Source organism: Diorhabda sublineata, chromosome 3, assembly GCF_026230105.1.
Source record: "Diorhabda sublineata isolate icDioSubl1.1 chromosome 3, icDioSubl1.1, whole genome shotgun sequence".
NCBI classification, from domain to species: domain Eukaryota; kingdom Metazoa; phylum Arthropoda; class Insecta; order Coleoptera; family Chrysomelidae; genus Diorhabda; species Diorhabda sublineata.
In genome coordinates this window covers 40,697,612-40,710,490 of record NC_079476.1, presented here as the reverse complement: position 1 = coordinate 40,710,490, position 12,879 = coordinate 40,697,612, and the positions used below count along the sequence as shown (strand labels likewise).

The following is a 12,879-nucleotide window of genomic DNA, read 5'->3' as shown; positions in this document are numbered from 1 at the left end:
GCATGAAATTGAAATTAATGTTGACTTATTAGCTAATATCGAAAATCTTCATTTTAGGCCAGTCAATGATGTGAAAAAGAAATCGTTTATACAAGATATGACAGTGATTCCCGAAGTGGTGCAGGGGTCCACGGGAAGCTTTACAACAGGAGCGTACTTCAATTTCCATAATAAGATCTGATTTTTTGACTAGTTGGGAATATGGTGTAAATGTATCAACTTAAACTAACAATAAGTATTTTGAGTGGTTTACGAGGAAAAAAAGTTTGGTTCTGAGTTAAGGGGATCGTGAAAAATTATGATATAAAGTTTTTCTATATTTAATTCAAAAATAACGTTATTGTGGTTTAGATAACTGTATCATTTTTCAGTTTTTTGTACATAACTTGGAATCGGAATTTGGGATAATAGTAACATTTCCAATGTTTATAAAAAAATATTTATTAACAAAAAATGTTTTAACAATCCGACAACAATAAATAAAATTTCAAGTAATATATTTCTCGATTTTAATAAATAACAATTTTTTTAATAAAACGCAAGACAAATATTCAATTCCTATAGTAAAAAAATTCAATTTATAACTGAAATTAAATAAAATATTAAAATTTTTTGATGGCATACTAAATAAAATCAACAATAACATAAAAAGAAAACCTACTTGGTCCTAAAAATATTTAAACTTCAATTCATGTCGATCAGTGTATTTGTTAATAGTGGCGTTCCTTTTGCATGAAATCTCAGATAATTTGAGAACTGATATCATCAGCTCAATTTGAAATAAATCAGATAATTTTCAAAAGGAAAGCTATAAATATGTAACAGGTACATCAATAAACTTCAAATAACAAAAAGATTATCCAGGAATACATTTTGTTACTCGCGTTAGTCATGCTGGTGGTGTCAGTTTGTATGATGAACATAAATTCAAGACTAATTCAAAATACAGTGAGTTTAAACAATGGAAGTTGGTTCTTTTGTATTGAGTTTTGTAATAACAAATAAATATGAGTACGAAACTTCTCATTTCCTTTGACTTTGAGTTCTAACAGCCTTATATAGATTAGAAAATTTAATATTAAATTTTAACAGTTTATAAATTTTTAGATCGTCAAATATCATTATATTGTCAATTGTTTAATTTAAAGGGATATAATACTACTATTTTTAACTACTGACATTTTCATCCTTTCTACTTAAATAGGTCGTCCCCAAAATTAGAAGAATTGTAGATCCTTAACACATTGTTATTTTATAAAATCAGTTATATACAAAGAAAAAATTTCCCACTGATCTCTCTTCTTTTATTAGTTAAGAGTTTTTGTTTGTTATCGTCAGTTAAATGCCATTTTTAACTATTAAATAAGAATCTACAAGTGTTTTATTAGTTTTTTTTAATTCAAAATCGTGTTTATGTTTATAATATGACGTTTTAATCTTCTTTTCGACATTATCATGATGGTCTTCGTTGAGATTTTGTTGTGGCCTCTGATATAGTTGGACATCCGGAAATTTTGTCATCTGATTGATATTTAAGAGAAATTGTAACATATCAAGTGTATTTAAAGGCCGATTCATAAAGTTGACTTTCCGATTGCTATATTTGTTATAAAATTAAAAACATTGAAATTCTTAAAACCATTTATAGTTGCCGTTTGACGTCGCAGTCTGCCGTTGGTGACTTCGAACATAAACGAAATTTATGTTCCCGTCGGTCGTTCGTAGCAATAGAAAAGAGCCAATCACATACATTTGCGTTTGTCACGTGATTTTGCCTAATGCTCCCAATAAAAAAAAGTCATCGTTATTTTCCACAATACCTTCCATAAATACAAAATACATAAACAAGTAAAAAAAATATCACGAAAAGAAAAAAACGGTACACACATCAAAGAGAATAACAATAACAAAATTTTAGGTTAACGGCAGTAACGTCAAATTTATAAATAGGGTCAATATACGGCAAACGTCACTCGCGAACAGCAAATCAAGTTTATGAATCCGGCCTTAAGTGTTTATGACATACTAGGTGCAATGGAAAAATTTATGATGGAAAATTCCGGTTTGGATCAAGTGTTGTTTAAAAATATTCGTTCACTTTGAAACGAAAAGATTAGTGTTTGTGACATATGAGAGGATCACTGGAAAAATTTCTTATAAAAAAATTAACACTAGATTAAATGATTGGTGTATACGGGATGTTGTTGAAAACTAAAATTTCAAAATCGTTTGAAAACAACCGAGGTACAATGGAAAAATTGACGAACAAAAATTTCGACATTTATTAAGTATTCAGGTATACAAGGTGCAGTGATAAAATTTGCTGCTAAGTATTTTGAAATGGAATAATCAAGTGTTTCACATACGAAGTGCAATGGAGAAATTTAGAAATGGATTTAGTGTGTGGAATATACAAAAGTGTTTGCAGTATACAAGAAATGTACGAGATGCAGTGAAAAAAATTATAAATCATAGTTTCGAAATAGGTTTAAAGATTTTGAATTGGAGTTATTAAACTTGTTACATACGACGTGCAGTGGAAAAATTTTGACATGAATCAATTTTTTCATGTGTACGAGGTGCAGCGAAAAAATTCTTGTTTCAAGTATTTTGAAATTGAATAATAAATAATATAAATGAATAGTAAATAATAAATATTTCGAAATGGAATTATTGAATGTTTGTAATATACGAGGTTCAGTGGGAAAATTCATTATAAAAATTTCATAAAATAACACGATTCATTCAAATATCTTCTAATTTACACTAATTATGGTTTTCTTTAATACTTTTTATTGTATTTCATTTTTATTTTTATCATATATTGTTGTTGAAGCTTTCAACACTAATTTTTCATTCTTATATGTCCTCTATCATCATCTTTGCGCCAAAATATTGTGCAGATATTAGTAAGGATCTTTTAGGTACGAAATGAATGAAATTAAAAATTTTCATTTTCATCGATCGATACAATTCTTCATAACTATTATAGTTATAGTCGTTCAAGGACACTCAAAATATTATTTTTTCAATTCTATGTACAGAACTTTCGTTTTATATTTTGAAAATAGCTTACGTAAAAAATCTTTGGTGTTATCGTACGTAGCGAAACTAATACCGACTGCTATGGGGCCTTTGATCCAGTTCATCGAAAGTCCTTTATATAAACCCCCTATCAGACCTTCAGTCCTGGAATATTAAGAAAGAACGAACGTGAGAAAAGTTTCTCCACGACATACTGTATAATGATAACTATAAAAAATATATTTAATTGTGGGGATAAAGGGACATTTAACCGTTACAGGGTAGTACATGAAAATGTTGTATGTAAATGACATAAATGAAATAAATGTAAAAATGACAATGGACCTTTTGGAAGAGTAAAGATGATGATTTATCACTGCAGAGAGGAGAGCTTGATGAAAGCACCGACAAGGGAAAAATGACCTTGTAAATTCAAGAAAAAACTGGTGTACATCTTGTTGGGAGCCCACTTTTTATACTGGTGTGCAAAATGGATGCAGCTACAGAATAATCTCCCAAAGATAAGTTGATTTGCCAACAATCATCATCATATTACTTAGAGGAAGGATATCTGTGGTTCTGTGAGTGTTTATCATACTCAAAAATAAGTAAAAGTTGAGATACTTCCATGATAAGTTGACAAAATTCCATAGAGAAACCCATGAAGGTGAGAACAGAACCTGAGAAACATGGAAACTTATAGGGAGGAAATAAAAACGGGTCCTCTCAATGTAATACTTAATAGAAGTTCCGGGAGGCTACCAATGAGAAAATTAGTTTAGGGTTTGAGTTGGCACGCTTTGATTTTTGATTAAAGATCATTTTATTTTTTAACGTTGGTCTCCTTTTAGTTCAATTCATTTTTATTTAATTCGTTTTCCAATTTTTTACCTCTTCCATAACATAAGATTCCATCGTTGAAGCCAAATTGCTTTCCACCTGGATATTTCTTCATGTTTGGAACCAGAAATTATTACGTGGAGTTAAATCTCGAGAAAAGAGTGGATGGGAGAGTATTAATTCATTGATGTTTTGCCTGCATCCTTTCATTGTTCCATTCTATTCTAAATAGTCAAGTGATTATTCAAAATTGAAACCACTTAGCGATGTGAGCTGCTTTTTTTAGTGTAGAGAACTCAGCAGGTCGTTGAAAACGTTCGGTATCTTCCTCAATAATAAAATCCAGTAAACCATTACTTTGAAAATTGATTATACAGCTCAGACACGATTTGAAGAATTTTTTTTAAAGTTTAGTCACGATTTGAATGTTTTCTAAGGCTTAGCCACGATTTGGACGATGTTTTTCAAAGTTTAGCCACGATGTGAATAAGTTTTTTCAAAGTTTAGCCTCAATTTGATTGTTTTCTAAGGCTTAGCCACGATTTGGACGATGTTTTTCCAAAGTTTAACCTTGATTTTAATGTTTTCTAAGGCTTAGCCACGATTTGGACAATGTTTTTCAAAGTTTAGCCACGATGTGAATAATTTTTTTCAAAGTGAGGCCTCGATTTGAATATTTTTAAGGCTCTGTCACGACTTGGACGATGTTTTTTCAAAGTTTAACCTTGATTTGAATGTTTTCTAAGGCTTAGTCACGATTTGGACGATGTTTTTTAAAGTTTAGTCACGAGTTGAATATTTTCTAAGGCTTAGCCACGATTTGAACGATGTTTTTTAAAGCTCAGCTATGATTTGAATAATTTTTTTCAAAGTGAGGCCTCGATTTGAATATTTTTAAGGCTGTTACGACTTGAACGATGTTTTTTTAAAGCTCAGCCATAATTTGAATGTTTTCTAAGGCTTAGTCACGATTTGGACGATGTTTTTTAAAGTTTAGTCACGATTTGAATATTTTCTAAGGCTTAGCCACGATTTGAACGATGTTTTTTAAAGCTCAGCTATGATTTGAATAATTTTTTTCAAAGTGAGGCCTCGATTTGAATATTTCTAAGGCTGTTACGACTTGAACGATGTTTTTTTAAAGCTCAGCCATAATTTGAATGTTTTCTAAGGCTTAGTCACGACTTGCGACGATGTTTTCCAAAGTTTAGCCATGATATGAAGAATTTTATCAAAGTTTAGCCTCGATTTGATTGTTTTCTAAGGCTTAGCCACGATTTGAATAACTTTTTTCAAAGTTTAGCCACGATTTGCATGTTTTTTAAGCATCAACCCCGATTTAAAGTATGTTTTTCACAGATTAGCCACGATTTGAATATGTTTTATAGTTAAGCGTTTTTAAAGGTTCATAGGCACACGAAATAAATTTTACAAGGGAATTACAAGTTGAATTTTTCGGCCAATCTCCATACTTACTTATAAACATATTTTAGTGTCATTCCTATTGTGTTGTATTTTCCATTAACGTCGGTTTGCATCCTTCTCCTAACAATATCTAATGGATACGTACAACTTTGACCCAACATACCCGCCACCGCACCGAACCCCAATGATGCTACGGGAGGCGGCGTCTGTACATTGTCTATGTGCTCTGTAATTTTAAATCTAATATTGACTTCCAACGTGTTTAAAATGAGCGTTTTATGATTTTATTTTTCGAAATTTATTTTATTTAGAATTGATTTCTGAAAATTTTCAACAAAAAATTAGAAGAAAATTTGTTATAAAGAGTTATAAAACAAAGCAATTGATATCTTGCTTTAAATCCAGGTATTTTATTTCTTAAAATCGTTTTACTCCAATTTTTACCTTAAAATTTCAAATATATTAAATATATATATATATGTGAAAAATTATATCAAAAAACTCAATTGAAAAAACAGCAAATGAAATATTTGACATGTCTATACATTTTATAAAAAACAAAACGAGTTTTACTTGATATTAAATTTCAAAAGTATTCAAATGGAATAAAAAGTTTGATAAAATAATTACAACAAAACAAACAAATCAATTTTCTGTCAACTATCTATCAGTCAAAACGAAACAAACGAATCAAATTTCTGTCATATATCTGTTAGTCAAAACAAACAAATCAATCTGTCAATTATGTCAATCAAAACAAACAAATCAATCTGTCATATTATTACCTGTCAATCAAAACAAACAAATAAAATTTCTGTCATCTATCTGTTAGTCATAATGAAATCAGTGAATCTGTCATTTATGTCAATCAAATTTCTGTCACCTATCTATCAGTCAAAACAAATCAATCTGTCAATCAAATCAAACAAATCAAATTTTTGTCACCTATCTGTCAGTCAAACAAAACAATGAAATTTCTGTGAATAGGAACAAGCAAATCCGTTTTCTGTCAATTATGACCTCTGGCATTTGTTATCTTGACAAATTGACAAACGAAATTACAATAGGGAATAATTTGGATAAATAGTGGCACAGTATCATCGAAACACATGTTTGTCAAAAATGTTTGAAGCAATGTCCAGTAGTTGAACGACGCGGTGTTGCCATTTCCCGCTTTGTCTTTGACTATAAATTCGCTAATTAAAGAACATTTGTAAACAAAAATAACATTTTTTAGCGATCCATAAAAACATTGATGAATTTTTGAATTATGGGACAAAAAATTATTAGTAAACATATTTACTAACCTCTATATAATCTTTTCAACGTATCGTAAGTGAAAAACGATATTCCTGCGTAAGGAATTACTCCTAGAATCGTCGGGATATATCCTCTATAAAATACTTTTATCCCTTCAAAGTAATATATTTTTAAAAACACCTGTAAAGTTAAATTCGTTCAAATTTTTCCAACAAAAAAATTTTTTTTTATAAATTCAGTGATATATGAATGGCAAATTCACACCCTCACCTGTCTTAACGTCGAATATTCCTCCCTAGATGTGACTGCCATTCTAGCTCTTGCTAGATCAAGGGGGTAAGTGAGCGATTGTGACGTAACCCCCGCTAAAGAACCTGCTAAAAACAATTTGACCGGCGTTCCCCTGAAGAAAATAAAATATATATTCAACTATTTAACTCGTGTTACTTAGGCGAGTAGCGCGATTAATGTAATTCATTAACTGGCGCAGTCAGTAAGATTCGTGCGGTCGCGGATTTTACGCAAATTGATATGATTCAATCTATTAACATTTTCATTATAATTTTAAGTGTACATGTGTAAACAACTCACCCTCCCTGATCCACCCTGAGTATTCGTTTCCACTGCTCGTGAGCTGTGAATTGTATGGCAGCATGAGGTACTATTCGTGCCATAGTAGCACTATTTCCTCTCCATAACGTTAAAACGCCATCTGTTCTTAACGTTTTTAAAATAAATTTGAAAGCTTTTTTAGTTGAATACGGCTTATGTCTGGAAAAATTATTATAAATCGACTGCTCAAATTCTTAAAAATTGTTGTATTTATATTAATATCAGTTTTACGATAATCTACTAATCAGTACTACTACTAATGCCGATCTAGGGTTGCAAATTCCGAGTGCTTTTTCAAAGTAGTTTTGAAAAGCTTTAAAATGAGAGTTAATAGAAATTTTTAGCATGAAAACATATCAACACATAAATTTTGAGGTTATGTAAAAAAAGTGTAGATACAAAAGTTGTGGAATTTTACTGTAGACTTGTAATTTTACCACCACAAATCAAGATAAACCATTTTTTACCATTACCCCCTTCTACTTCTCGACCTCCCATCGCCCGCAAATTATTTTTCCTTCAATTTTAGTTATATTTTCTTCCTTTCCCAAAAGGTTTCATCATACTATCATTTTCAAAGGCTTTAGCCCTGGTCTAATATATTTATCTATCAGTCGTAGATACAGTAGTAGTATCCGACTCGAATATAATGGATATTATTCACAGAACTATTATTTTTACATAAAAACATGCCAATGCCAATCAATATTGTTTCGTCATAACATATTTTTGATTAGTTATAAATAGATAAAATGTCAGCTGTTCGACTAAATAATATGTCTGCTTACCCATATCTCATAAAACAAAAATAAATTACGAAATATGGATATAAATAAATAAGGTTATATATATATATATATATATATATATATATATATATATATATATATATATATTTCCTCTTGTAGGCTATTGATAAAAATGTTATTTTGATAATTGTAATTCCCAAGTTCAGAAAGTATATTAATTTTTTTTACTAAATATTTTTTCAAGTACGATTTTATTTTATGAACACCCCCGTATAGTGAATCTTAAAAAATATGTTATTATGAATGCATCGTCTAAAAAGTACTTACCCTACTTGAAAATTGATTTTCGTTCTATCCAAAGGAGCTATCGTAGTTTTAGCTACCGCACCGGCTATAGCACCAGCCGCTAAACTAGTCAAAACTAATTGTCCATTACTTAAATTATAATTATTACAATTATTAAAACTTTTATCGGCACTTTTTGCCATATTTAAAAATAACGAAGCGATTTCTTTTTCTTTATCTGTAAAAATATTACATAAAAGTACACTATTTTACAATATAACAATAAAATTCATAACGAGATTCTCTTTTAATAAATTTAAAAAAAAACAGTATACAATATCTGTACGTAAAAATTAATTAAGTAGCATGCATCCTTCTATTTGGTGACCTTACTATAATGTAAACAAACTGAATCAAATGAAAAGATAACCTGCGCTGTGATAAATTTTACTACATATTCCATGTGATGGTTGAAATAATTATTGTGAGGCAGTACTCGAACCAACAGCTGTTTTACCTGTTTGGTTACCTGTAGTTTGGACTACCTTATCTCCATTTCTATTGTTTGACGTGTTATATTTAGTAAAAACGAATTAATTCTATTACAAAACAAATTTTTTTATTAAAAAAGAAGAAGAAATGGTAAGTTTCTTCATTTCGAAAGTACTTGGTACTTTATAATTATTGTGTTTGTTTTTAGGCGAGGTACTTTAAGGAAAAAGATATTGATGGTAAGTATTTTTTGGTTAGTATACATTTTGGTACCGTTTCATGAATCATTATTTTACAGTTATTTTAACTATAAAAAATAAATATTTTATATTATAAACGTTATTATCAAACGATTGATATTTAGTGATGAACTAATTATCACGCAATTAAATATGGAAACACTAAATTAATTAAGAATATCGTGAATATTTTATTTGTATCTAAATTAAGATTAATCTTATCAAACTTTATCCAAATAATTCATATAATAAAAAAATAAATAAACTAATTAGATAATGATAACATGTTATATTTAAACAATATTTTTATTCGAAAATGTGTTATCTACTGAAAAAGAAGAAAAGAGAACTAATAAAGCAATGAACAAACTGGAAAGGAAACTAGAAAAAGTTTGTTTAGAAATAAAGAAAGAAAAAAACCAAATACATAAAGATAGCGAGGATTCGATGAGGGATCGCGGGGGTCATGACTTTTCCAAACTGTCTTACTTTCAGGAAAAGTTTTAGGGAAGCATCAAAGCTTCGGTACAGTTTGAGGGAAGTGCCGAAATTAAAGGAAGATATCTAAGCAGGCAACCTATAGAAAAATCTGATCACATTTTCTCTTTTTATTTTCTTTCTTTTTTTTTCATATAATTCGTGACCCCCTTCCCCCCCAAACTGCTCTTCAATTACCTAAAAAGCTATTTTTCGTCTTTTTTAATCATACAGAGAACATTTAAAAGATAACTTTGGGCATTACATATTCAATAAAATTATAATCAATTTTCAAAGTAATATTTATTTCAATTTTCTGAATATTTTACATATTTGAGAATATCTGTTGCCAGTTTTTCTTTTTTTTTTCTTTTATTCTTTTCTATTTTAATTCGTGACTCCCCTTACCAAACTAAAAAGCTGAAAGTACGCCTTAAAACGCTATTATTTAATTATTCAGAGAGCATTCTAAAGACACTTCCAGATTACTTTAGGCATTGCAGGATCTTCAATAAGGTATTAGAGAATTTAGTTACCAATATATAACAAATATAACAATTTTCATTTTAATATCTTTTACAGAATTCAGGGAATGTTTTTATTTGTTTGCACGATCTGGGACTATCAAAAACCTAGATGAATTGACAGTGATAATGAGAAGCTTGGGATTATCTCCAACAAGGTCAGAAATGACAGGATATTTAAGACAAAAAGTGAGCAATATAATAATATAAGTTAAAAAACTTGACTCTATATGTTTCGAATTATTATATAGCTTAAACTGCAATTGTTGACATGGATAATAAAAAATACAAAGTTATTGCAGATGACTTGAAAACGTTGATTTCATTCTAATCATTTTATCGTCATCGTTTCAATTTATAAATGGTTTTAGGGTGGTAAAATGTCTTTCCCGGACTTTTTGGAAGTCATGTACATCCATTCTAAAGTAGAAAACATTCCAAAAGAAGTTGTGGATGCTTTTAAAGCAGCAGATCCTGAAAATACAGGAAAAATCTCGGCCAAACAGCTTAGATATTTGTTACAAAACTGGGGAGAAAGTTTATCATCCAATGAAGTCGATAGAATCTTCAGAGAAGCTAACGTTAATGCTAATAGTATGGTACGATATGAAGATTTTGTTAAAATTGCTTGTGCTCCTGTTCCAGATTATTACTAACAATTTTTATTGTTTATCTTCCATATTTTTGTCAGTAAAATAATGTTTTATTCAGTATTATACGAATATAATGAAATAAACAATATATAATGAATAATTGTATTATTTAGCAACCTTTAAACGTTACAAAATTAGATCCATTCATAGTTCAACTGAAGGATGTGTTACTAAATAGTCTGATAATAATTAAAAGTCATATAGTACAAACAAATTTGATTTACAAAACATTCTTTGAATTAAACGTAAAGTATTGTTTTTTCCAAATTATATGGAGAAGTATATAGCTGATATATGCATGAAATTACACTGTTCTGTATATAGCAGATGAAAAAAAGCACTAAACTGGGAAGTTATTTATGCTGTAAAATAGCAAGACAATTATACAATACTTACAATACATTCATATCTTTAATATATTATGCATATACTAACGTATATATTTTCGTTAATTACCAACTGGGATGATGCGAATTTTCAAAATAAAAAAAAGATGTGTGTTATTATATATTGAAACCATCTTACCTTTTCTTAAGAAGTAATAGTAGAAAAAATCTTATTCACATAGTAATTTCACTCAATCTATTCACGTAAAATAAATTGAAAATTCATATTTATATTATATTTAAATTTGGGAAATTTTGTATTATGTTCAAAGTGCATAACAAAAACACGCAACAAAAGTAAAGGTTATCGCTGTCAAAAAGTGCAAAAAAGTGAGTTCCTCTGTCATCCAAACATGATATTAATTTGATTGCATATAATTTAAATCTATAATGTATGATTAATAGCCTAGAATGACCCTTTTCTAATACTATACATAAAAATAAACTAAACTATGATAAAAATTATTACATTTCGACGCTGTACTAAAAATTATACTCTTATTAGGCAACTATTGTTAAGTCTATGGTATGGAGTAGCAGAACGTACCATTTTATCAAATGTCAAAAATTCAGCATTTGTAATTTATTTTAAGGTTAATTCGTTATTCTAACGTTTATTAATTAAGATTGTATTTACTTTTAAAATACCTATAGTATTTAATTTTATTATTATTCGTATAAATTAATAATCCATCAAGATGTCAACTGCTATGCCAATTAATCCAAAACCATTTCTCAATGGTCTCACCGGGAAAGCCGTCTTAGTGAAATTAAAATGGGGCCATGAATATAAAGGTTATCTTGTCTCAGCTGACGGATATATGAATGTACAATTAGCAAATGCAGAAGAAATTATTGACGGAGCTGTTGCAGGTATGTTACGTCAAAAGTAATTGATAATATAGTTTGTATTAATTATCTTTTTTGTATCCAAATATGATTGGGATAATTTTTTTTAAGGATCATTAGGGGAAATTCTAATACGATGTAATAATATTTTATTCATAAGATGCGCCGAAGAAGAAGATGAAGAGGGTGAAATGAGAGATTAGTTTAGTCTTAGTATAATTTATAATTAAGTTTTTCTACAAATAAAAAATTTGAATAAGTATAACAGTTATATTCTTTCATAAAAGGTGTAATTATTTTTATTTAATTAAAATAGAAATTTTATCAATTTCTTATATCAATTTGAAAATTTGAAAGTTAACTGTTTACAACTTTGTATACTGAAATAAAAACAATAGAAAATAACTTATCTTCATATATTTTCCTTGATTAATGAAGTTATTTACTTACGGCATCAGTTTATGTGACCCAATACCAAATATTTTGATCCAGTACTAAATATTTTGATAATCTTGTTGAATAAGGGTGTGTAATATGTGTAGAACTTACTCAAAGAGTTGTTGGAGCTTGACGTTGGTCAAGGGGGCCAATGGCCGCCCTCTTTGGGCGTGCCTACCTGGGTATGAAGAGTCTTTGTGCTGAGGGATGATGGTATCTAAGCCCTTATCAGATGACGCGAACAATACCTGTGAGAAACATGTCGAAATTCTTACAGCCTTTGAAATGAAAAATCCTCCTATGTCCTTTGAAGGCTTTGATCAAACAAGGATCACTGAACCCTCTACCCCCAAAGCATTGGTTTTATCCAATTTCAAAGCTCTGGCTGATGGTTTTGACTAACCCCAGCACAAACCCTGTAACATCAGTCATGAGGAGAAAAAAAGGAGGAGTACCAATGCTGCCGAGACGGCTTAATGGCACCAGATCCTCGACTTCCAGCTCTTCTCCCAACCCCACTTTGGGCTTCCAACCTGGAGTTCCAGGTAAAGCCTGTTAAGAGGCCAAGAACTCCGGGTTTTACACTCATCTAATAATTAGTTGGCTCCAAAAACTTATATTTTTTC

The 12,879-nt window shown here is 29.6% G+C and overlaps 3 protein-coding genes across 4 annotated transcripts; 2 read left to right on the top strand and 1 right to left on the bottom strand.

Annotated features, from left to right (window-relative positions):
* Positions 1–425: 425 nt before the first annotated feature.
* Positions 426–11,262, bottom strand: LOC130442081 (mitochondrial coenzyme A transporter SLC25A42). Of its 2 annotated transcripts, none has more exons than XM_056776084.1 (7): positions 11,106–11,262; positions 8,238–8,433; positions 7,141–7,320; positions 6,820–6,952; positions 6,597–6,729; positions 5,341–5,515; positions 426–3,189 (listed from the first exon to the last, which is right to left on the bottom strand). In XM_056776084.1, exons 2-7 carry the CDS (start codon positions 8,396–8,398, stop codon positions 3,021–3,023), a joined length of 951 nt encoding a protein of 316 aa, XP_056632062.1. In that variant the 5' UTR covers positions 8,399–8,433; positions 11,106–11,262; the 3' UTR covers positions 426–3,020. The 2 variants fall into 2 exon arrangements, with proteins under 2 accessions (XP_056632062.1, XP_056632061.1); XM_056776083.1 differs by lacking the exon at positions 11,106–11,262 and adding an exon at positions 8,589–8,732.
* Positions 8,662–10,672, top strand: LOC130442083 (calmodulin-like protein 4). Its single transcript, XM_056776089.1, has 4 exons — positions 8,662–8,837; positions 8,896–8,926; positions 9,986–10,116; positions 10,299–10,672. The coding sequence occupies exons 1-4, from the start codon at positions 8,835–8,837 to the stop codon at positions 10,581–10,583; spliced, it is 450 nt and encodes a 149-aa protein (XP_056632067.1). The 5' UTR covers positions 8,662–8,834; the 3' UTR covers positions 10,584–10,672.
* A 256-nt stretch (positions 11,263–11,518) lies between the features above and the next one.
* Positions 11,519–12,220, top strand: LOC130441501 (small nuclear ribonucleoprotein F). Its single transcript, XM_056775216.1, has 2 exons — positions 11,519–11,839; positions 11,927–12,220. Exons 1-2 carry the CDS (start codon positions 11,665–11,667, stop codon positions 12,016–12,018), a joined length of 267 nt encoding a protein of 88 aa, XP_056631194.1. The 5' UTR covers positions 11,519–11,664; the 3' UTR covers positions 12,019–12,220.
* The last annotated feature ends 659 nt before the right edge of the window (positions 12,221–12,879 follow it).

Excerpts from the sequence above, each read along its gene's own strand:
- LOC130442083 (XM_056776089.1), top strand. Across the intron at positions 8,927-9,985 it reads TAAGGAAAAAGATATTGATG|AATTCAGGGAATGTTTTTAT; the intron begins GTAAGTATTTTT and ends TATCTTTTACAG. Across the intron at positions 10,117-10,298 it reads CAGGATATTTAAGACAAAAA|GGTGGTAAAATGTCTTTCCC; the intron begins GTGAGCAATATA and ends AAATGGTTTTAG.
- LOC130442081 (XM_056776083.1), bottom strand. The coding sequence starts at position 8,658 with ATGGAATATGTAGTAAAATTTATCACAGCGCAGGTTATCTTTTCATTT. Across the intron at positions 8,434-8,588 it reads TTCAGTTTGTTTACATTATA|ATAAAGAAAAAGAAATCGCT; the intron begins GTAAGGTCACCA and ends ATATTTTTACAG. Across the intron at positions 6,730-6,819 it reads AATATTCGACGTTAAGACAG|GTGTTTTTAAAAATATATTA; the intron begins GTGAGGGTGTGA and ends TTAACTTTACAG.
- LOC130441501 (XM_056775216.1), top strand. The coding sequence starts at position 11,665 with ATGTCAACTGCTATGCCAATTAATCCAAAACCATTTCTCAATGGTCTC. Across the intron at positions 11,840-11,926 it reads TATTGACGGAGCTGTTGCAG|GATCATTAGGGGAAATTCTA; the intron begins GTATGTTACGTC and ends ATTTTTTTTAAG.